This window comes from Macaca nemestrina, chromosome 6 (genome assembly GCF_043159975.1).
Source record: "Macaca nemestrina isolate mMacNem1 chromosome 6, mMacNem.hap1, whole genome shotgun sequence".
Taxonomy (NCBI): domain Eukaryota; kingdom Metazoa; phylum Chordata; class Mammalia; order Primates; family Cercopithecidae; genus Macaca; species Macaca nemestrina.
In genome coordinates, this window is record NC_092130.1 from 10348853 (window position 1) to 10371433 (window position 22581).

Consider the following 22581-nt stretch of genomic DNA (forward strand, 5'->3'; position numbering starts at 1 on the left):
ACATGAAAAATAATTTGTATCTTTAACAAACTATTAGAGATTTAGTTGTCCTTTTATATATTTTTTGCCTTTAAATCTTTATACTAGATAATCGATTTGCCCACCATCATTAAAGTATTAGCATGCTTTGGATTTGGCAACGTACATATTTTTTAGCAGCAAGTTTTATATTTTTATGTTTTCACATTACTAACTAGTATCCTCTTCCTTCAACTTGAAGAACTACCTTTAGTATTTCTTGTAAGGCAGGTCTAATGATGCTTAACTCAGCTTTTGTTTGTCTGAGAAAGACTTTTGGGTCTCTTTGGATTTATCTTATGTGTTGTCCTTTGGACTTTCTGGATCTAGATTTCTAGTTTCTTTCCTAGATTTGGGAAGTTTTTGTCATTTCTTTGGATATGTTCTCTGTTAGTTTCTCCCTCTCTCTTATTTTAGTACCTCAATAATGTATATGTTGTTACACTTGATGGTGTCCCATAATTCTCTTATACCAGCCTTGTTCTTTTTCATTCTCTTTTCTTTTTGCTCCTCAGGTTATATGATTTCCAGTGATTTGTCTTCAAGTTCACTAATCCTTTCTTCTGCTTGATCTAGTCTGCTATTGAACTCTTCTATGGCATTTTTCAGTTCAGTTATAATATTCCTAAGCTCTATGATTTCTGTTTGGTACACTTTATGCTTTTTCTTTGTTATAATTCTCGGTTTGTTCTTGCATTGCTCTCCCGTCCTTGGTGAGAATCTTCATGAGCATTATTTGGATTCCCTGCTGAGTAAATCACATGTCTTGACTCCACACATTTCAGTTTCTGGAGATTTATCTTGTTCCTTTACTTGGAATATATTGCCCTGTTTCTTCATTTTCCTTTGGTTTCTGTGTTAGTTTCTCTGCATTAGATAAGACAGTTCTCTCTCCCAGTCTTGTCAGACTGGCCTTATGTAGAAGAAGGATCTGACCAATCCATCCAATCTGAAATGTTAGGGTTCCTCTCAAATCTCTGTTTGCCCAGACTGCTGTCTCTGTTTTTGGTAGACCCCTATTGCTTAGAATGTGTCACTTCCTGTCAGTACCCTGAGACAGATAAGGCAGGGGCTAGACTCTCTAGATGTAGCTGAAAAGGTTGGAGTATTAAATGTGTGTTCCAGTTCCTTCCATCTTCATTGTGAAGCTGAGCATGGGTGATTAGCTCTCACTCTCTCTGCACTAAGCTGGGGAGAGAATCTGTGGCAAGTGCCTATACTCAGGTTCAGGCTGCACCCTCTGATTCTGGGGATATAGTTGTTGAAATTGGACCCGTTGTATATACACCTCTTTTTGTGTGGTCTAGGGCCACTCAGGAAGACAAAATCCCATTGACTCCCAGAGCTACATCATTAAGAGGACAGTCCCTTGGGTGGGAGCTCTAGTGTGGCACTTGGTATATGGCCAAACTTGTTGCAGGAAGAATGGATTGACCTGGATTTATCACTGGGTTGAGACAGAGGAAAGGCTTGTAAAGTGCCAACCTCTGGCTCTGGCTATTGGAGAGCTATTGTTTGTTTGCCCTATTAGCTTCCTGATGCAAGATTGTTAGATGCCAGGCCATCAAGCAGCCACTGGAAGTGTGTGCCCCTTCCAGAAAGAAAATGGGAGCTGTTCATTTCTGCCCATTCTCTGCACTGCTCCAAGGGGATGTAACCCCTGGAAGTGTCTGTGCACCCATTTAAAACCATCTCTTTGTTCTGTGATCTAGGGAGACTTGCATACACCTGCTCCCTTCTGTTCCCAGAGCTAAGAGGTTTAGATGGAATCCTTTTAGAGATAGCTCTAAAAGTTGGGACACTCAATGCATAGCATAAACCTCATCTAGGGAGGAATAGGGGGTTGCAATTTTTTAAGCCCTTTCTTTGCACCACTCTCAGGGAATGAAGCCCTGGAAGTGCTTTCATGCCTGTATAAAACTGCTGCGTTTTTTTCTCCTGTGGTCTTTGGAAACAGGCATATGCCAGTCCCCTCTGCTCCCAGAGCTAGGGTGTTTAGGATACAGCCCTCGGGTGGAAGTTGTAAAAGTTGGGAAACTCGATGTGTGGACAAACTCCTTCCAGGAGGGATTCATAAACCTGTAGTTATTGCTGGGGTGAGCCAGGAGGGAAGGCTTGAGAAGTGACAGCCTGCTTCTCAGGCTGCCAGTGGGTTAATATGTGTTTGACCCTTAACTCCTCAGTGGAAGTTATGTAGAAGCCAGGCTGCCACGTAGCCACTGGAAGAGTGTGTCATACATGCCTTCTGGGGAGAAGCAGGGGGTTCCATTTATAAAAGACCCTTTACTATACTCTTCTCAGGGGATGGAATGCCTGAAAGTACATGTGCACCCATATAAAACCACTGATTTTTTTCCTGTGGTCTAAAGAGACTTGCATGTGTCTAACTCTGCACAGTCTCAGAGTTGGTAAGTTAAGAGCCAACCAATGAAGAAACTCCAAATTAGAATGGTATATGTGAGGTCCAAGCCCTCCTCTCCACAGGGAGAGAAGATGAGTACTGGGAATTTCTTTCTCCATTTTATGGCACCGTGTCAGAGCAGGGTGCATACCTGAGTGTGCCTCAGCTTTTCGTATCGATTCAATGTGGATGTTTACTCAGTGCCTGGTAGGTAGAAGTCCCTCACTTCATCTCTGAGTTTCTCTCAGAGGGAACTGATCCATGAGTAGATGTTTATCTGGTGCATTTGGGGGTGGAGGGAGAGCCAGGAGCTTCCTAGTCTGCTATGTTGCTAATTGTCTTCTTGGTCATCTTTTTAAACCGTTTTTGTGAAATTATAGCCTCCTCACTCCGTTACCCTGTGTCTGGATGTTTTTGAAGATGACTGATCTCTGCAGTGAGATCAGAGATCAGATCTCTGCCTTGGGAAATGACTGACTGACTCTCTCTCTTTCTCTCTCTCTCATATACACACACACATAGATACACATACACATGCATGCCCACACACCCTACACCTGCACATGCACACACATATAATGTTAATTGAAGGAGAACGCTGTCCAACTGGGCTGCAGCCATAGTCCTCCAAAGTGAAACCTATGGTCTAGTATCTGTCAAGTACACAGACTAACTCTGTGTACTTGGGGGTTCTGAGGAGCCAAGGTGTAGACTGAATTGTAAGGAAAATCTATCACCACTGCTTGGATTGAGCCCAGCGCCACACCTGCATTTGAACAATAGCCTGCCATATCTGAAAGACTCAGGCTTTAAGATGAGTCATTAAAAATGGAAAGAGCTATTGATTGGCTTTCCTCCTTGCTTTTGAAACTATTTTTAGATTCCCAAAGTGTTATCCCCAGTATAGCCATTAGGAACAGAGAATGAGAATGAAAATAATTTTGGTTTCTCGCCTATGGGCATTTGTGTAAACCAAATATGTAACTTTCAGATCATTACAGGAGTTATACAGTTGGTGGGAGGCCTAGATTTCAGAAGCTAAACCCACGGTTTAGCTAATAACAGGAATAAAAGTAATGATCGTGATAATGAAGATGACTTCACTGATCGATTGCCTCCTGTGTGCCAGCCCATGCTGGCCACATTACACCCATGCTCATTTCATTGCCCCAAGAATAAGTTAAGTCACTTATCCCTGAGCCCCGGGGCAGAGCTGGAAAGAGAACTCAGGTATTTCTGATTCCAAAGGCGGGCTTCCTCCACTACATGTGAATCAAGTTTTGATACTACACTTGCCATCAACGGGCTGTTGGGACTTAGTCTAGCCCTCAAATCTCTGGTCTTTTCCCTGAGCTGAGCCTCAGTTTCTCTATCAATATAGTAACCCTTGCCAGGCTTGCTGTGAAGGGAAAATGAATTATTAGGGGAGGGTGCTTTGGGAAAAAATGTAAAAGTGTGTGTGGATGGGTGAGGGAACATAAGATGAAAGAGAAAGTGATCTTGATCCCTGGCAATTAAGTGGCATTTCATTTATTTGTTTTAGACGGAATCTTGTTCTGTTGCCTGGGCTGGAGTGCAATGGCATGATATCGGCTCACCGCAACCTCCGCCTCCTGGGTTCAAGCGATTCTTCTGCCTCAGCCTCCTGAGGAGTTGGGATTACAGGCACATGCCACCATGCCCAGCTAATTTTTGTATTTTTAGTAGAGACAGGGTTTCACCATGTTGGTCAGGCTGGTCTTGAACTCCTGACCTTGTGATCTGCCCACCTGGGCCTCCCAAAGTGCTGGGCTTGCAGGCATAAGCCACCATGCCCTGCCCAGCATTTCGTATTTTTCAAAGCCATTTTACCAATATCGCCTTCTTAAGTCTAGCCAGGAATCCTATGAGCTGCACAAGACAGGTGCTCTCATGACCTCTGAGTTCTGCCACAATTGCTTTGGCAGTTCACGTCCCATTGCTGGGCCTCATTTTCTCATATACAAAATAACGCAGGTAGACAAGAACCAGGAAGAATCAGGACAAAAAACTTGGAGAACTACAAGCCAAACCAGGTGGCGGAGGTCTGTCACTTAGCTAGCACATTGATTCTAACCTTTAAAAATGTAATTCAACAGAGATGGAGGAGGGGGCTGTTGCTACTGCACTTTGCCACAGCCCTTACTAGGCTATGAAGGTATTCGAGTTTATAGCTTTTGGACTAAAGGACACCTAAGGTCCCTTTAAGCTCTAAAGTTCCATCATTTTGCAATTCCTATTTATAGATGATTAAAACTAAGAGCCAGAGATATACAGTCCTTATCTAACATGTATAACTCATTAGTGACCAAGTTGAATTTGGATCTCTGACCCCTAGATCAGGGCTCCTTGTAAAAACTCCACTTCTCAGGGCCAAGAACAAGAAAAAAATAAAACCCCAATAAGCAGAACTTATACTTGAAGCTCATCAGAAAATGCCTCTCTATATAGACATTACTGTAATGATGACAATTTATGGAGGAAATAACTGAGAACAAGATAAAATTCATATAACACCAAAACAATCTTTGGAAATGAAGTCACTTACAAGACCATTAAACTTTTGTATCTGAGACACCCTGAAATTCCTGCTAACTAATCTGAGAGAAGCCATTAAAGATAAATTCACTCTGGCCAACTTTTTGAAGGTTTCCCCAATGCCTTCTATGAAAAGGCATCAGGATAAAAGAAACAAGCCAAAATCTTGACTATTTCTTTCCTAACTTCAAAATGCTGAGTTTATAAAATAAGGTAACCAGTTTAGACATTATGGGTGTCTGCATATTGATTGACTGATTAATTTATGTAAGTATTCTTTAGTTAGCATCAGCTGTGGGCCAGGGACTATGTTTAGCACTTGGAGGTATGGCAGAAAATAAAATAGACAAAATACCTGTCTTCTTGGAATTTATATTCTAGTGTAGCTTATAGTCTAATGTTATATTAATATTCTCTTAATACTAAAAATAAACAAGAAAATTACGTAGTCTATTAGGAGATAAGTGCTTTGGGCTGACACATAGCAGCTGAGGGAATGGGAAGTACAGGGATGGGCTCTCTCAATTTGTTACAGTTTGGCAGGAATGACTGCAGAAGAGACGCCTTGCTGAGCACCACCAGGTGACAGGGCTCAGTCAGGGCTAATGGGCAGAGGCTACAGATTGGTAGAAAGTTCCTGATTCCTTACCTCCTACATAGGACTAATAATAGTATGCACCTCACGGGGGCCTATGAGAATTAAATGAGATATTGCTATAAACCTTTGACACAGCACCTGGGGCACTTGTTAAAACTTATCATGTGCCATGAAGCAAGGGCACAGACCCTTCCTTCCTTTTGGGGGTACTACTTGCTGGGGTGGGCTGGGGTGGGCTTCTTTTTCTTTTTCTTAAGGATAAAAAGATAAAAGAGTCCAAGCCAGGTACCTGACAGGGGAGGTTAAAGTCATACCTTATCTCTTTTACTAACCTTGAACAATGCACTAATTAACTCTGCCTCTCAGTTCCCACATCTGTAAAATGGGAAGAATAATAATATCTACCTCACAGGGTTGCTGAGGGGTTGAAATGAGATCATGCATATGAACAGTTGAGCCCATACTCACAACAATGTTTTTGCTCTCACCATCATTGTTATACTTTCCCAAGGTCTAAGTCATGCCTATAAAAAGGAGGCAAAAGGGCTACTGAGCTGCTGGGTTCACTGAAAAGAGAGGGTCATTAAGGGTAGAAGTGACTATCTCAATGCTATCGTCTGATACAATAGCCTGAAAACGCAAGTCAGACCACGTCCCTCCTCTGCTCGTGGCTCTGTGTCACTCAGTGGGAAAGTCAAAGTCCTTATGGTGGTCTACAAGGTCCTCCGTGATCTGGTATCAGATGACTGCTACTCACCCTCACTTGTTCTGGTCTGGACACAAGCATACTCTGGCCCCAGGACCTTTGCACTTGCTGTCCCCTCTGCTGGAATGTCTCTCTCTTCAATGTCAGCATGGACCCCTTCCTCATTTCCTCCAGACCTCTCCTCAACAGCCAATATAGAGGGAAGCATTCTCTGATTATCCTACTTAAAATAGCAGTCCCTCATCCATCACCCTTCTGCTTTAATTGTTTCCATCACAGTTATCATCATCTGTCATATATTTACTTTGCCTTTTTAGTCCTCTTTCCCACTAGAATGGAAGCTCCATTGCAGAATCTCTAGGTCTTAAAACAGTGCCTAACATGTTAGGTGCACATTAAGTATTTTCTGAATGAATAAATAAATAAATAAATAAATAAGACATCCTAAATATGTCCATTTATAAAGTTTCCTCACAACCACAATGACCATTCCTCTGTATCTTGGGGACTGCAAGATCTTTAGCTGTCTGAGGACATGGAGACCCTAAGCTGTGCTGAGAAGCAAAATAGGTGTTTATCTGCACAAGGGAGTTCAAACATTTGGATTCTAGCCAAATGATTTCTCTCTTCTGAGCCTGGGTTTGTCCAACTATAAAATGGGTTCATATTGGGCTACTGCACAGGTGCCCCAAGGGGGTACTGAGATGACAGGAGTATGAGGGGGATGGAGATGATTGTCCATCCTCTGCGACACAGAACAGATGATTGTCCACCTGCCCAACAGAAGCTCCCCATTCACCAGCTTTATTACTGGAGGCCATGGAAAGTTTCATTTGCAGGGAACAAAAAGGTTATCTGACACTTAAAAAAAAATCTGAAAGGCATTATTCTGAATGCTGCCTGCATGGGAATTCTGGGACTCACACAGCAGCTTCAAAGAAAAACATGTCTCCTTTGTAAAGTCAAAGGGGCCTTTGGAGACTAGTTGTGCCCTGTGCATCGGAGGAGGGGTGGTCCTGCCATGAATGTCCCAGACTTACCTGCGACATGTGCACCACCTCAAACCAGCGCAGGATCCCCGGCAGCTTGTATGCGGTCACGAAGGAGGTTCTCTCAATCCACATGGACTGTCCATGGGCAGGGGGTGGCAAAGGCGGGAAAGCAACAAACACATTTATGAAACCTGGGTATCAGAGAAGCTTGGCAGAAACCCAGCCAGGTCCCCAGGCCTCCCAGCTACCCAAAAGTAGAATAAATATTGCAAGACCCAGAAACAACGCTCTCACCTTACCCTTAAGAATTCTTTCCCAACATAAACTGTAAGCTCTCCCTGGACTTAGGCCAAGTAAATTTTAACCTCGGTTTATTAGCAGTCTGAATTTTTAGGCAATATTGAATGTATCCATTTGTTTTCTCGGGGGAGGGTTCCCAGTGTTCATTAGATTCTCAAAGAGGCAGTGGCTCCAAAAATATTAAGAATTACAGTCCAAGCCAAAGAGCTGAGACTTGGAGACACCTCCTTATTCCAGTCTTGTTTGAATCCTAGCTGGACACACACAGAGGAGACTAGCACTCAGGGGACAGCGATGACTAAATTGCTGTGACCTCTTACTGGTGTTTGCTGGAAGGTTTGATTTTATCAACACCCCTTCTTAGCCTGAGGGTTTCTACCTGCTGGCAATGCCTGAATGCCCTGTGGTTGAAAAGGTGCCTCTGACATGAGGCCCGGGTTCTGTATTAAAGGGAAAAAGGCTCAAGAAATAAGGGCACAGGCCCTAATGGAAGAGACTGGGGAATGGACGTCATGGTATCCATGGAGGTTAGCTTTATTTTCTCTGGCTTTGGATCAAGTTCCTTCCCATTCTGAGGTTGGCTGATGCATGCTCTGGTTCCTCCAGGCGGCCCCAGGGAATGATCAAGAGTAGGGAAGATACTCACGGCAAACTCATTCTCCGGGTCTACGGTTCCCCTGCGCACGGGCCGGGAGTAGTGGAACCTTTGTACATAGTTGGATTTGTAGAAGCTGAAAGACAGGAAGAGGCTGAGGCTCCTGGTAGCTATGGCCGGCTGCTGACACCGGATCTGACCCTGCACTGTCCAGGGAGGCTCATTACAGTAAACTTCAGGCCTAGTAGAGTCCCTTGTGGTGGCATTTAAAATCAAGGTCTGTGCTCTGGGCTCCATAAGAGTGACTTTTGCACAGGCTTTCCTGACAAGGCAATTTAGAAGGTAGACTGGTCTTATGCCCCTTTGAGAACATAGTACCCCTAGAGTATCCAGGCAATTGGAATTCTAACACTGATGGTCTAGGTCATGATTTCCTGTGATCCGCAACAAAGGAGCTGAGGTCTGAGCCTAATTTCCCAGGGGTGTCCTCAAAGGATTTCTTTAGGTGTCCCAGCCAAACCCCCAAATCAGTCTTCTTGAATCCTTGGTGAGATTCTAACATCAGGGCCAGCAGAACACCGTGCTAGCTGCATAGTTATTGTCCCCTGCTCATGGGTGCCTGTCTGAGAAGGTGAGAAGGTGAGGGGAGGCTGAGATCCAAGCTGAGCTCCACCTGCTCTGCTGTGGCACTTCATGAGGCTGCTGGGAGGGGCTGCCTGTCCCTAAAGGGTCCTTCATCTTGCAAAGCAGATCCTGTTTCTGACTGTCCCACCCAGAGGGGAGGACCTACTTTAAGACACTCAAGTGCTCCATTAGAACTTGGGCATGGGATGGGGGGAATGAGCTGGGCAGCTGGGAGGCATACAGCCTTGGGTCCCTCAGAGGCCCCACCTTGTGGCCTCATCAGTGACTTTGCAATCTGATCCAGAACAGGTGGACATCAGCCTTCATGGCACTTCCTCTAGTGTACCTTTATCAGAGCCGGAACACACCATTGTCAATGTACAACCTTCACACGTGCTGAGAAGATGTCCCTCTGGGAGCATGTGCTCAGCATGGCCAAGGTCCCCTGTCTCCACCCTGCCTATCACTTGCTCAGTCACACTCTGTTTGTGGACTCCCTGGGGCCACTCTGAGATCAACCTGAGCAACAAATAGGCTGAGTGCATCCAGTTGAGCAAATGCTCAATGCTTGCTGAGGATTTGCTGAGCCATAACCCTGGCCCTCCCATCCTTCCTGGCTTCAGCCTTGTCAGGGGCAGAGCCCAGCTAATTGGAGGGTGATTCTTTGCCCAAGAGGAAAACGGGGGAACAAACTGGCTAAGATGGAGAAGGAACTAGAAAGACACTGGGGTCTGTTCTGCCACCAGCCCAGTTTGGTGGTCCCAATGGGTTCTCTTCCCCATCCTTCTTCCCTGTGGACAATGAGTCTTACTTTATAATCTGGTCAGGCACTGGCTTATTCTTGAACCTGGGGTGTTCATCCAAGACAGGCTGGACAGTGAAGCACTGGATGTCTGAAATCCATGTAGTTAAGGACTTATATCTGTTGGCTGCAGGGACAGTTTTAAGTATAGCTGGTCCTTGCTGAGACCTTCCAGGCCAGCCTTTATGGAGCCACATTTTTACTGAATGATGAACCTCAGGTTGCTGCTGCCCACTAGGCACTAATGACTAGTTAGTTACTGAGGTCCTTATCAGTGCTGTCACCTTGCAACCTTATGCCAGGGCTCAGCCCCTATAAACAGAGTTGGCTAGTGGTGTTTAATCATCATCGTTATATTATCATTAATAATAATACCATTGAATGAATTTATAGCTCTCAAATCAATTGCAGAGTACATCTCCTCATGATTTCATTTGATCTTCTCAATTCCACTGAGTGCATTATTAACCTAAATTGTCCCCTTCAAGGCCAGAGAAGCCAGGCCACTTGTTGAAGGTCACACAACTTGTAAGAACAGATCCAAGTTTGTATTCAGGTCCTTTAACTCTAAGCTCAGAATTCTTTCACTCTGGACTCGCTACTCAAAGGTGACCCTCTGACCAGTAGTATCAGCATCACCTGTAAGTTTGTTAGAAGTGGAGACTCTGGACTATCTGAGAACCAACTGAGTCCGGATCTGTGAAAGATCCTTGGGTGATACATATGCATGCTAAAGTTTGAGAAGCACTGCTATAGAATATGCAAATAAATGTCATTTTGCACTCCAACTCTGAGAATTTGAAAGCAACTCCCTGCAGCAGGATGGTAAGGAGCTGTGTTCAGACTCAGTGGAAAACAGTCCCATGGTGGATGAGTGATGTCTGCAACAGGCCTAGACACTGGAGAGGCACTATGTGGGTCAGACCCTTGTCATGCCTCTTCTAGATCTGTCTTTAGTCCTTTTAAGCTGACAATATGGCAAACTGGATGAACAAAGTCAGCGGTCACTGGTCCCATTCCTGACCCTCTTCCCTTTCCCTACCTCCCATTTCTTCTTTACCCACATCTTTTATCTAGGTATTCAAGGTCTTTTCCCTCTATTCTACCCAATGACCACCATGACTCCAAAAAAATCTTCACCTGGGCCTGACATGTCTGCCAACTAAGGAATCAAGAACTCTTCCGGCTAGCATTCAAAGCTAGGCCAACATGGCCTTCACCCATTTTTTCATCATTATCTGGATATCCAATGGATCCTACTACTCCCTTTCCTTGGAACCTTTTCCCTCATCAGTATCCCTCTCTTGTGAACCCTTTGGACAGATGTCAAACACCACAGTCCATGAAAACAAAATTCACCCCCCAGTTGGGAATTGTTTTCTTTCCTTTGGCTTTCCACAGCCTTCGTCTGTGCTTCTCTTAGGATATACCCTCCAGCTCCCTGTTGGCTTCCTCCTCCCCCTAGCCCACCTCACACCATCCATTCCTGCCCAGATCGTGAGCTTCTTCATGGCAGAGACTATGGTTCTTTCACACATAAGAAATGACCAAAACCTAGTTCCAGATTAAATTGAATTGCCTCTCTCTGATGAACTTACTCTATGCTAATATGTTAGGGTTTTCATTGATTTACTTCTGATGCCTGTTTCTGCCTTAAATAGATTTCTCTTCATGAGAGAGGAAAATGTTTAACACGAATGAATAAATCTCAGTGAAAGTATTTCTACGATTTTCAGGAAAACCCTTTTCTTTCTCAAGCCATGTGGCCAACAGCCTGCTCTGGGAAGAAAATCACTCTGGATTAAGTCTAGGGCAGGGGTTGGCAAACTACGGTCCTGTGGTCAAATCTGGTTCACTGCTTGTTTTTGTAAGGCCCAGAGGCTAAGAATAGTTTTCAATGGAGGGAAAAAGAGTATTTTGTAACATGTGAAAATGATAGAAAGTTTAAATTTTAGTGTCCATAGAGTTTTATTGGAACACAGCAATACCTGTGCATTTTTGGGTTTTCAGTGGCTGCTCTCCCACTACAACAGCAGAGCTGAGTAGTTGTGACAGAGACTGCGTGGTCACAAAGACTAAAATACTGCCCATCTGACCCCTTCCAGAAAGTTTGCAGACCCCTGTTTTAGAGAAGGTTCTAGGTCATGGTCTTGACTGATCTTGGCCACTGGTCTTGGCCCAAGAGGAGAATCCAAACCTGTCCTGGGGAAGTCTGCGACACGAGTCCCCTGAAGTTGTGCCAGGGGGATGGCTGGTGAGGTTGTTATGCCACATGCTGAATGTATGCGTGGAACTGGGGCCCCAGAGGGCTGGGCAACTGCAGACCCCCTACAAAGAGACTTTGGCTTTCAATGATTGTTCCCTACTTGGATACCTAAGTGAGAAATGAGATCTGTCACCCTCTCAGACTGCTTATCAGCTTTTTCGCAAGTGAAGGCAAGAGAAGAGAGCATTAAGAACTCAATATTTTGTCAAAAAGCAGGCCTGGGTTCCAATCCCAGCTCCATCACTTCCTAGTTGTGACCTTGTGCAAGCTGCTTAAATTCTGTGAGCCTCAGTTTTCCTATGAGCAAAATGCAGAAAGCAATAATACCTAACTTGTAGAAGTATTGGAGGGTAAAACAACAATGCATGTAAAATGCCTAGTACATGGTAAACAGTTAATAAAGAGAATGCTGTTCATCAATCTTTTAAAAAACAATGGTGTACCAGAACATAGGTTTTCAGACAGACAGATCGTGAGGTTTAAGTACTGGTTCCATCACTAACTAGCTTTGTAACCTTAGGCAAACCACTTTACTTCTCTGCCCCACATATTTCTTCTCCATGAAATAGGGAAAATCAACACTCCCCTTAGAGGGTTTTATAGGATATAAAGCCCTCAGTTCCATGAAAAGGACAGTTAGCAAATAATAGCCCTTCCCCTTTTCTTTTGTACCTGCCACCTGGCACTGAACCGGGGGAAAGCTATGTCCCAGGAACACGTACTCTCTCCCTAGCCTCATGTTAAAAGGCCACAGAGCTGTTCAATCCCAGGAGGTCCACTTAGAAAGGCCTTAGAACTAATCCCATGTCTCGCCTATAACCAGACTCATATTTGTAACTAGCCCAGCCCACCACCAGTTGCGTTTCCTCCTGCAAATAACCATGATAGAGCAGGTACGCAGGGCAGGCAAGCATAATGAAAAGGTTACAGATGAATATTTACCACCGGAGAGAAGAATATTTGGATTAAAGTACAGCAGACTGAGCAGACCAGCCATGCAACCTGTTAACCCCATTTTAAACGCTGTAACTTAATTTGTGCTAAAGGGTGCAATGCTGGGAGCTAGGCTGAGTTAATGCTCTCCCTGGCTCAGCAGTTGGCCGTATTCTTGCATTTATATGCTCCCTACCATGCGAATCCTGTCTGTTGCCCAACAGCAGCTGCTGGCCTGCTAAACACCATGCTTGGCCGCACTGGCACTCACTTATACTGCACCCTAGCATCACCCCATGTGACTTCTGTGTACTGTGTACTCCAAGCGAGCTGGCTGCTTCTCTGCCTCCTTCTTCCCTTTCTCTATTTATTTATCTCTTTTCTTCTTTCCTCTTTCTGTGTTGTTTCCTTTTCATTTCTATTAATCAACAAATATTTACTGGGAGTCCCTTTGTACCAGGCACCAGGGAGAGGGGGACTTAACTGCAGGGAGCAAGCTAGGGCAAGCATCTTCCCTCATGGAGCTTACATTCTAGCTCACCTCCATGCATGTTTAAAAAGTGCCAGAGATAAAGGCAAATTGAGACAGATTTTCCAAGGAAAATGGAGCTTGAGATACCAGGGTCATGAAGAGTTCAGAAAAGGCCACATTTGACAATAGAAAGGCCATGGCAGACCTCTTCCAGAAGGTGACGCCAAGCTAGGGTCTGATGGGTAAGAGACAGCTAGTCATGTAAGGAGCTGAGGAAGGGCACCCCAAGCAGAGGGAACAGAGAATATGAATGCTCAGAGGCGGCAACAAGCTGGGCACATCACAGGAACAGAAACAAGACCACTGTGGTCAGAGGGATGTGATAAAGGGAAAGAAGGATGGGGAGTGATGACGCTGAACAGGCAGGCAGGGGTCAGATCATGGATGGCCTTGCAGGCCTTGCTTAGCAGTTTTGATTTTATTATGATGGCAATGTGGCATCATTTCAGTTCGTGGAGACTGCTATGCTCCTTACTGCCTAAGGCCTCTGCACAGAAGCTTCCCTCCTTCTGTCTGGGATATTCTCCCCACCTCCTGCTAAGCTTTGGTTGTTTGTCATCTCAAACGTCCCCTTCCTCAAGGATGCCTTCTCTCCTTTCCCAACCACAGTACTCTGCATGGCTTCCTCGAGGCACAGATTATATTTTTGTAAATAAATATGGAATAGAGGAGTTAGTCACTTAATGCCTCTTTTAGTTGCTACACTGTAAGCTCCCTGAACGTAGGACCATTTTGTGAATGAAAATCTCCAGTCCCTTGCACCTTGCTTAGCATAGAGTAAGGGCTTGAGAGTATTCAATATAAGAATGAGTGACTGAGTGAATTAATCAATGCATACAACATTTACAATGTATTGAGATGGGTTCTTTGGATCTCATCTCGAATATTTACTGGGAGTCACTCTGTAACAGGCACCACAGGAGATGGGAACTTACTGCAGAGAGCAAGCCAGAGCGACCACGGAGTTGACATTGTAGCTCACATTCATGCACTTTTTAAAAAGCACCAAAGATAACAGGAAATGGAGACAAAATTTCCAAACCAAACAGAGCTCGAGATACCAGGATCATGAAGAGACCAGAAAAGGATCCAAAGAACATGGATCCAAAGAACATGTTGCATGTTCCTGCGACACGGCACCATTGCAATGATTCTGGCAGCAGCTGTGAGCTCTAAGGTGGGTCTTTGTGGGCTGCAGCCCCGGCAGGGCTGCTCAGGTCTGGCCCATTGGCTAGGGCATTCTCCAAGGATACACTGGCCTGGAGCATTCTTCACATCATCTCCCGGGGCAGAGGTGGTGTTCATCTTCTCTGCATTGGGGAACTGGGTCATCAGCTGCATCTGGAAATCTTCTCTTCGCTCATACTCCTTCCCGCGGTAGATGAACACTTTGTTCTGCAGAGAAAGGATGCTCATTAGAGATTTGGGGACTCAGGTATGAAGAAAGGGGCCAAGCAAAGCTGGGGAGCTTGTAAAATGACCACAGTCTATGGGGACCTCCAGTGCATCGCTCTCCTCTTGGTTTCCCTACAGGGGGAAAGGAAGAGCTCAACTCACTGACCTAGCAGAGGCCATCACTACTCTAAAGAGTCTAGAGGAAGGGAAGATCATGGATGCTGAGAACTTTCTTCTTACCATCCTATGTACAGTTTCCAGAATAATTACTCACTCAGGTTTCACTGTGTCACACCCACTCTCCTATATACATGGCCACAACATTTCCCCGTTGCCTGTAATGGACCATGTGGGCTGGACCTGTGGTCTGGAAGGACTCAGCTTTCATATCCTCATCACCTGGCTTCTGGCTCTAAGCCTGTGAAAACACACTCTTTATCCTTCCTCACCATGTTCGTCTCTTATAGACCAGTGGTTCTCAACTAAAGGTGATGTCCCCCAAGGGACGTCGGCAGTATCTGGAAACATCTTTTGGTTGTCACAACTGAGAGTGGGGGATGCTACTAGAACCTTCGGGGTAGGCTGCTAACATCCTACAATGCACAGCACAGCCCCACAATGAAGAATTTTCAGGCCCAAAATATCAATAGTGCTGAGGTTGAGAAACTCTGCTCTAGACATCTGTGCCATCCATACTGCCTAAAATGGCCCCTAAGTTCTTCTATCCAAACACACATCTGTCATTTATCTCTACATATCAGTGTTTCCAAACCTAGCTGATTGTCCAAGGAGCCTAGAAGACTTTTAAAAATTCAGATTCCCAGTTGGGAGCGGTGGCTCACTCCTGTAATCCCAGCACTTTGGGAGGCCAAGACAGGTGGATCATGAGGTCAAGAGATAGAGACCATCCTGGCCAACATGGTGAAACCCTGTCCCTACTAAAAATTAACTGGGTGTGGTGCTGCCTTCCTGAAGTCCCAGCTACCTGGGAGCCTGAGGCAGGATAATAGCTTGAACCCGGGAGGCAGAGGTTGCAGTGAGCTGAGATCAGGCCACTGCACTACAGCCTGGGCGACACAGAAAGACTCCGTTTCAAAAAAAAAAAGAAAAGAAAAGAAAAAAATTCAGATGCCCAGGGCCCACTCCAGACCTGCTGAAATGGAATCTGTGGGAGTGGGGCCCAGGAGTCTGTACTTTTAACAAGTTCCCCATGGGATTCTGATGTACACCCAGGTGTGGGAAGCTGCCTCTACTTCCTCCATGAAGCCCGCACCCCTCTCTGCAACTCATGGCAGTCACTCCTGCAGGCCCACCCTCGCCTCCACATCGATTGTCGATCAGTAACTGTGAGTGATTTATCTCCTTGACTAGACTAAATCAAGTGAGGTTGGAGACCAGATTTGCCATTTCTGTTGTATTTCCCTTACCCCAGAATTGAACCATAGACTCCCAGACTGAAGGCAGCCTACTGGTGATCTAATCCAATTCAACACATGATGGGTAAATAAGCCACGACAGCAGTGGTTCAGAAACTGTGCTCCAGGGACACCTGAGGGTCCCAAGACCCTCTCAGGAACCACAAGATCACACTGTTTTCACAATAACATGAAAGCTGTTATTTATCCTTTTCATTCTCATTCTCCCATGAGGGTACAAAGGAGCTTTCCAAGGCTGCGAGATGTGTGATCGCAACAGATTGCAGAAGCAGACATGAGAATCTAGATGTCTTAAGTCAGACATTAAAGAGATTTGCAGAAATGTGAAGCAATCTCGTGATTTTCACTGATTTTTTTTATTGGAAAATAGAGGTTTTTTTCCTAAAATTGCAGTTTATGTTAACATGTAATGGGTTTATTATTGCTGTTTTTATTTTTTTTAATTTTATTTATTTTTTGAAACAGGGTCTCTCTTTGTTACCCAGGCTGGATGGAGTGCAGTGGCTCCATCATGACTCACTGTAGCCTCAGCCTTCTGGGTTCAAGTAATTCTCCTGTCTCAGGCCCCAAATAGCTGGGATTATAGGTGCGTATCACCACACCCAGCTAAATTTTGTGTTTTTTGTAGAGACAGGGTTTCACCATGTTAGCTAGGCTGGTCTTGAACTCCTGAGCTCAAGTAATCTGCCCACTTCAGCCTCCCAAAGTGCTGGGATTACAGGCATCAGCCACCATGCCTGGACCATTTTTGTATTTTCAAATAAATGAACACTTTAAAAAACATTTTCTTAATTTCTCACGTGGTAAATGTAGATAGAGATTATCTTTATACACACAAGTTCTTTGGGGTCCTCAATCATTTTTAAAAGAGAAAGAAGGTTTTGAAACCAAAAGGTCTGAGAATGACTGCTCTACAGTAACTCCTGGCAGCAAACCTCTGCCAGCAAACGTCCTCCAGCCACTCTTTGAACACCTCATTCCAGTGACGGGAAACTCACTACCTCACGAGGCAGCCGTAGTTGCTGTGTAGTTAAAGAAACACAGTAGATGAGAGATGTTGGTGATTAGGATGGGAGCATTGACTGGGGAGTCTCCTGGGGATGGGGGCAGCACTCAGAGAAGAGCACCGCTTCTGAGCACAAGCAAATCCTCAAAGCATAGAGGGACCGCTGAGATGCCGAGGCCCCGGGGCTCTTGCCTGGTGTCCAAGTCACCCTCAGACTCACCCGCAGGAAGGAGGGGAATCCCTGTCCGTAGTACCCAACAGCAAAGTAGTCTGGTTTGGGCCTGAGGATTTTCATGATGCTTTCATAGAATTTTGCCTGCTGGATCTAAAGGAAGAAAACAAGGTTTGTTGCAACACAGATGTGTATCAAAGGCACATTCAACTCCAAGAGGCCTTAGTGAAGACATTATTATACCAGAACCAATGAGCCATGTGCACATATTTGTATATCTGTGCTATGTCTATAATCACAATAGTAATAGCTACATTTACAGTATACCAGGGACTGTGTTAATCACTCTACCTGCACTAGCGTGGTTACTTGAATCATCCTTGTAGTAATCCCATGAGTATCTCCATTTTGCAGATAAAGAAATGGTATCTCATAAAGCAGCCAGTAAGCATGGAGCTGAACCCAGTAAACTGCATCCAGGGTTCCCATCATTGCATCTCTGCTCCCACCTCCATGCACACTTGGGCATGGATTTGTGAGGCTATGGAATGAATAAATGTCCCCGGATACAGATGTTTTCCTGTGCATGTATACCTAAGACATTTCATCTTTTCTAAGAGGTGTGTGTTTTCCATATTTTAACATCTCTGGAAACAGTCTGAATCTTACTTTACACCTAATGGCATCTTATAACTGCAGTTGGCTCTGAAGGAATCATGACATGGCACAATAAAAAGAATGATGTATGATCGATGGCATCTTCCATTTGATACAATCTGGAAGATACATGTGGATCTAGACAGATGCCTGTGTGATGTGGACTCTGTGCAGGCAAGTACACATACATTAGTGTGTGTCTGAATGTATCCTCTGTGTGTGTGTGTGTGTGTGTGTCTTGGGCATAGGCATTGGCGAACATCTATGTGGAGGTACACGTGGGGTAGGTATCAGGTGTCTCTTGGTGTGTGTATTTGCATATCATCTTACAAACAGTGAAAACAGTTAACAGCTCAGTTGTTTTTAACAAGATCACCATACCTTCCCCCAACCAAAAGCTATCAATCCTTTTCTAACATTCTGACTCTGTAAGTCGCTGGCCTGGCCTCTCTAAATGGGCTAAGAGGGTCCCTGGGGTCCTGCTGCTCAGGCAGCCAGAAAATATGTGGGGAGTGTGGGTGGGAGGGAAGCAGCCAAAAAGTTCTGCATTTCCCTGCAGAGTCCAACTCCCCGCCAAACCCAGGCTTCTGCAGTACAAGCAGGATCAGCTGGGCTGGCTTCCCCTGCTCTCCACTTCCCCCACCAAATCGTGAGCATCGATGCTAATGGGAGTAACCAGATGGGGAGCATTTTAATGTGATTTATCTGTTAATCAGAAAGCACAAATTTGTGTTTTTATTTAATTGGTTTAGTGATTTGTGGAACTTTTACTGAAAATGTAGCACAGCGTTTATTGGGGCTGTGGCGGCGGCGGCAGTTGCAGCCCCATGCAGGTACTCAATGCTCCCTCTGAGATGCTGTCACCGAAGCATTTCCCCACGACATCTCTCTTTGGAAATACTCCGAACGGGAAGGGAGATGCTCAGTACAGCCTCGCTCAGGTCCTCCTTCCATTCATTTTCTATTTCCCCAACCCCGCCTGGCCCTCATCCCCATCTCCCCAGGATCTTGGGTGAGCTGAGGCCCTGAGCACCCAGGCTGCAGGGCATTCAGCCTTCCCAGGGGATGCCTTACCAGGTTCTGGCTGAGCAGCTCATAGTCAAAGATCTCCATCTCGTACTGTTCCGCCAGCTCCTTGCACAGACTGATGGCCTCTTCCCACATCTACAGGAAGGTCACAGGGACAAAGGTGAGGCAGCACCTCCAGGTTTGCAGAGCCCTTGCTGAGGAAGGGACCCCGGCTTAGCTGTGCTTCCTGGGACTGAGTGGAAACCTCGCTCTGATCCAGACCCACCCCCCATTCAGAGGGATTGGGGGGCTTCCTAGAGAGGACGACCTTCCTCTGGCCTCTCACCTGAGTTTCTTGATAAATAATTGAGCAGGCACAGATGAGGCTAAACCCTTTAATTACGCGCTCTCTGATTCTTCACAACCACTCTGAGAGGTAACTGACACCATCTTCATTGTCCAGGTTAGAAACAGAGGTTCAGAGAGGCCTGGCAACCTGTCCTGGGTCAAACGTCTCACTAAAAGCAGAGTCGGGATGCAAGCCTCCGTGTGTGTCTCCAGGGCCTTGCTCTTCAGTCCTTGCCTCCCACATGCTCGTGTTTAGTGAATGAAACCTTTGATTCCCTCACCTCCTCAGAGAAGTATTGGCCCCCTTTTCCAAAGATAAATGGTTCACAGAGAAGTGAACAAGGTGGCCCAAGGTCAGAGTTTCCAGGGACAAAGTTGGGGCCAGGCCCCAGTTCTCCTGATATGCAGTCCTGGGATTCTTCTACTCTGCCAATCCTGACACTTTTTATTGGGATTATTTGACGTGTGGAAGTAAGGAGTCAGGTAGCATAGAGGTGGGAGGGGTGGTGCTAGAGTATTAAAAAAAATTAAGACTTTTTATCCCTAAACACAGTAGATACTTCTCTTCTCTGTCTTAGACGAGAGTCAATAGATCACATCACTCTCTTAGACCGGAGGAGGTCAGGATGGTCTGCAGAGTCAGGGGAGATGCAGGGCGGACCGGAGGCTGGCAATCTCAAGGGATACCCATTACATTTCACCTTCAGTTTAAAATGGAAAATGCACCTAAATGGAGAAGCTGGGGGAGGTAGGAGGAGGAGAGAGGGGAGGTTGCCAATATGCAGTGTGAGCTGTGTAGCAAAAGTGCTCTCTCTGCATCCAAGCATAAAAATAAATAAAACCAAGTGCCGAGTGGAGACGCCACGGCTGTAAACCCACGGACAGCTTAGCAAGCAGCATAAAAATGCTTTATGTGCTAGGAGGAGGAACCAAGTGTACGGGCCAGGCTGAGGTTTTCTCTTCACCCTGAACCAGAAGGTGGGGGTAATCCCCCTGGGCTGAGGCCAGGGGACTGTTGGGCTCAAGTATAGGTCTTTGTCTACTTGTCACTGTAATATGAACAGGGAGAAGAAAGGCTCTCCCCATGGGTTAAGAAATCACTAAGAGACCAGGGAAGCGTCGGGGCAGGAAGTCAGGTGCCTGGGATTTCCTCCCAGTTCTGCCTGTGTGGCCACTGGGACCTCCAGCAGTCACTGATTTCTCTGAGTCTTACACATTCATTTTTAAGCACATGCTGGGTTCTGGGCATGGTGTGGTGTGCAGTAACGAAACAGATATAAAGATGGACAAGACAGACTCTGCTCTCATGGAACATAACTGGACAAAGTATATACATCAATAGATGAAATCGTTTGGTTTTGAGCAATTTAGAGGAGTCCGTCGGGTGATGGAGAGATGAACTTATGGATTAGAAAGGCAGCATGTGTGCCTGGAGCAATGAGCCTCCCTGAGGAGGTATGGGGAAGGAAAGCTGACGGGGTGCTGAGGAGTTTGGGCTTCCTTCTAGAAGCTTTCATAGCAGCGACTTTCAGGGTAAGCCGTACCCATCTGCTCCCTCCTCTCTGCTCCCAAAGTACTTTGGCACCACCCTGTTCCCTTGCCTTTTTCCCTGTCATTGCATAATGCCAAAGAGCAATGCAAAAGAGATTATTATTGGCATGTCTGTTTTGCCCACTAGACAGTAAGTTCTTTGAGGCTGGGGATCATGCCTTTTTCCTCTCTGCTCAGCACAGAGTGCGCTGAATTGAATATCTTGCTGAGGACAAAGCTCAACATGTACTTTTAGGCTCTCACACTGCAACCTACTTAATCAGCTGATAAACAAATAGTAAGCTCTGACTTGACACCCAGCAGGGCAGGAGGTTCAAGGGATGGCAGCATCTCTGCCCTCAAGAGGCTTATAATTGTAAATTATGAAAACAGTGCTCTCCAACTGCTTGAGTCTTGGGAATTTATAAGCCCTTCCACAGACATTACCTCATTTTATCTTTCCAGAAAAGGTAGAGGGATCCGACTAAGACAGATGCAATAAACTACAGCGACAGGACAGGCCCAAATTAAGTGCTAAATTACGTCCTGATAAACTGTAAGAGGTCTTGCAATGCAGAGGAGAGGGAGGGCTGCAGGTAAGCCAGAGGACTCAAGAAAGGCTTGAGAGAGGAAGTGGTGGAGTAGGGTAATGATGACGATTACTGACATTTCACCAGCTATTACTATGCACTAGGTCCTACGCCAGGTGCTCTACCTGCATTTTCTCACTCTATTTCACAGCACAACTAGAAAGAAGGTACCATTAGCATTTCACTGTTATGGGTGGGGATTGGAGTCTCTTAGGTCAAGGGAAGGGTAGGTGGTAAAGAAACAAGGATTGCAGCTGGGTCATCTGGCCCCAGAGCTTGAGCATGTGGCCACCGATCTATGTTCTCTATAGGGTGCATGGAAGTTTTGGGGCTGGTACTTCCTGAAGGTCCACCAGAGGCTGGAGCTGGGCAGCAGCTGGTCTGGCCAATCTCCTGACCAAATACAACCAAGCATCCTTGCTGTTTAAAGATCAAGGATGACAGTGCATGTCATTCATCCATTCAGTTCATTCATTTATGAATGCCCAGTGATTAGAACAGAACCTAGGACACAGGCCTACATATTCACTGGAGACTTTCTAGGTTCTGTCCTAGTCACTGGGCATTTAGCAGTGGACAAGACAAGTCTCTGATCTCATGGCATTCTAAATTGGGGAGCCAGAAAATAAACAAGTAAAAGGAAAATGAACAAGATGATGTCTCATAGGAACAAGTGCTTTGAAGAAGCCATAAGGGTAACCTGGTGCAGAGGTGCTGCTGGTTTGTCTAGTGGTGGTCAGGGAAGGCCTCCTTAGCATGTGGCATCTGAGTGAATCCCGGCCTTCCAGTGGGCAGCTATGGTAGAGGAATGCTTCCAGCTGGCAAAAGCAAGTACAAAGCCCCTGAGTTTGAAAAGAGGTTGGCATAGAGCACGTGAGCAAGAGGGACCCCAGCAGGGATGAAATGAGAGAGGCAGACAGGGCACAGCTCATGTGGAGCCTCATGGGCCATGGGAGGGATTGTGTACTTTGTTTTAAGTAGATTGGGGGAGCCATTAAGAAATTGCGAGCAGGGGAATGGCATAATCCAATCTATGTTTTATGATCATCCTATCTTCTCTATGGAGGATGATATGTTGGGGGTAGTAGAGGAAGCAAGAAAATTGTGTAGGATCCA

The 22581-nt window shown here is 45.6% G+C and overlaps 1 protein-coding gene across 3 annotated transcripts in view; it reads right to left on the minus strand.

Moving 5' to 3' along the window:
• LOC105480844 (dedicator of cytokinesis 2) overlaps positions 1 to 22581 on the minus strand; it is a 434017-nt gene that overhangs the window by 18185 nt on the left and 393251 nt on the right. For all 3 annotated transcript variants that reach the window (XM_011740035.2, XM_011740036.2, XM_011740037.2), the window contains 6 exons: positions 19064 to 19153; positions 17381 to 17485; positions 14577 to 14718; positions 9602 to 9683; positions 8218 to 8302; positions 7320 to 7406 (listed from right to left, as the gene is read on the minus strand). In XM_011740035.2, coding sequence (XP_011738337.2) covers positions 7320 to 7406; positions 8218 to 8302; positions 9602 to 9683; positions 14577 to 14718; positions 17381 to 17485; positions 19064 to 19153 — 591 coding nt within the window. The remainder of the gene's footprint in view (positions 1 to 7319; positions 7407 to 8217; positions 8303 to 9601; positions 9684 to 14576; positions 14719 to 17380; positions 17486 to 19063; positions 19154 to 22581) is intronic.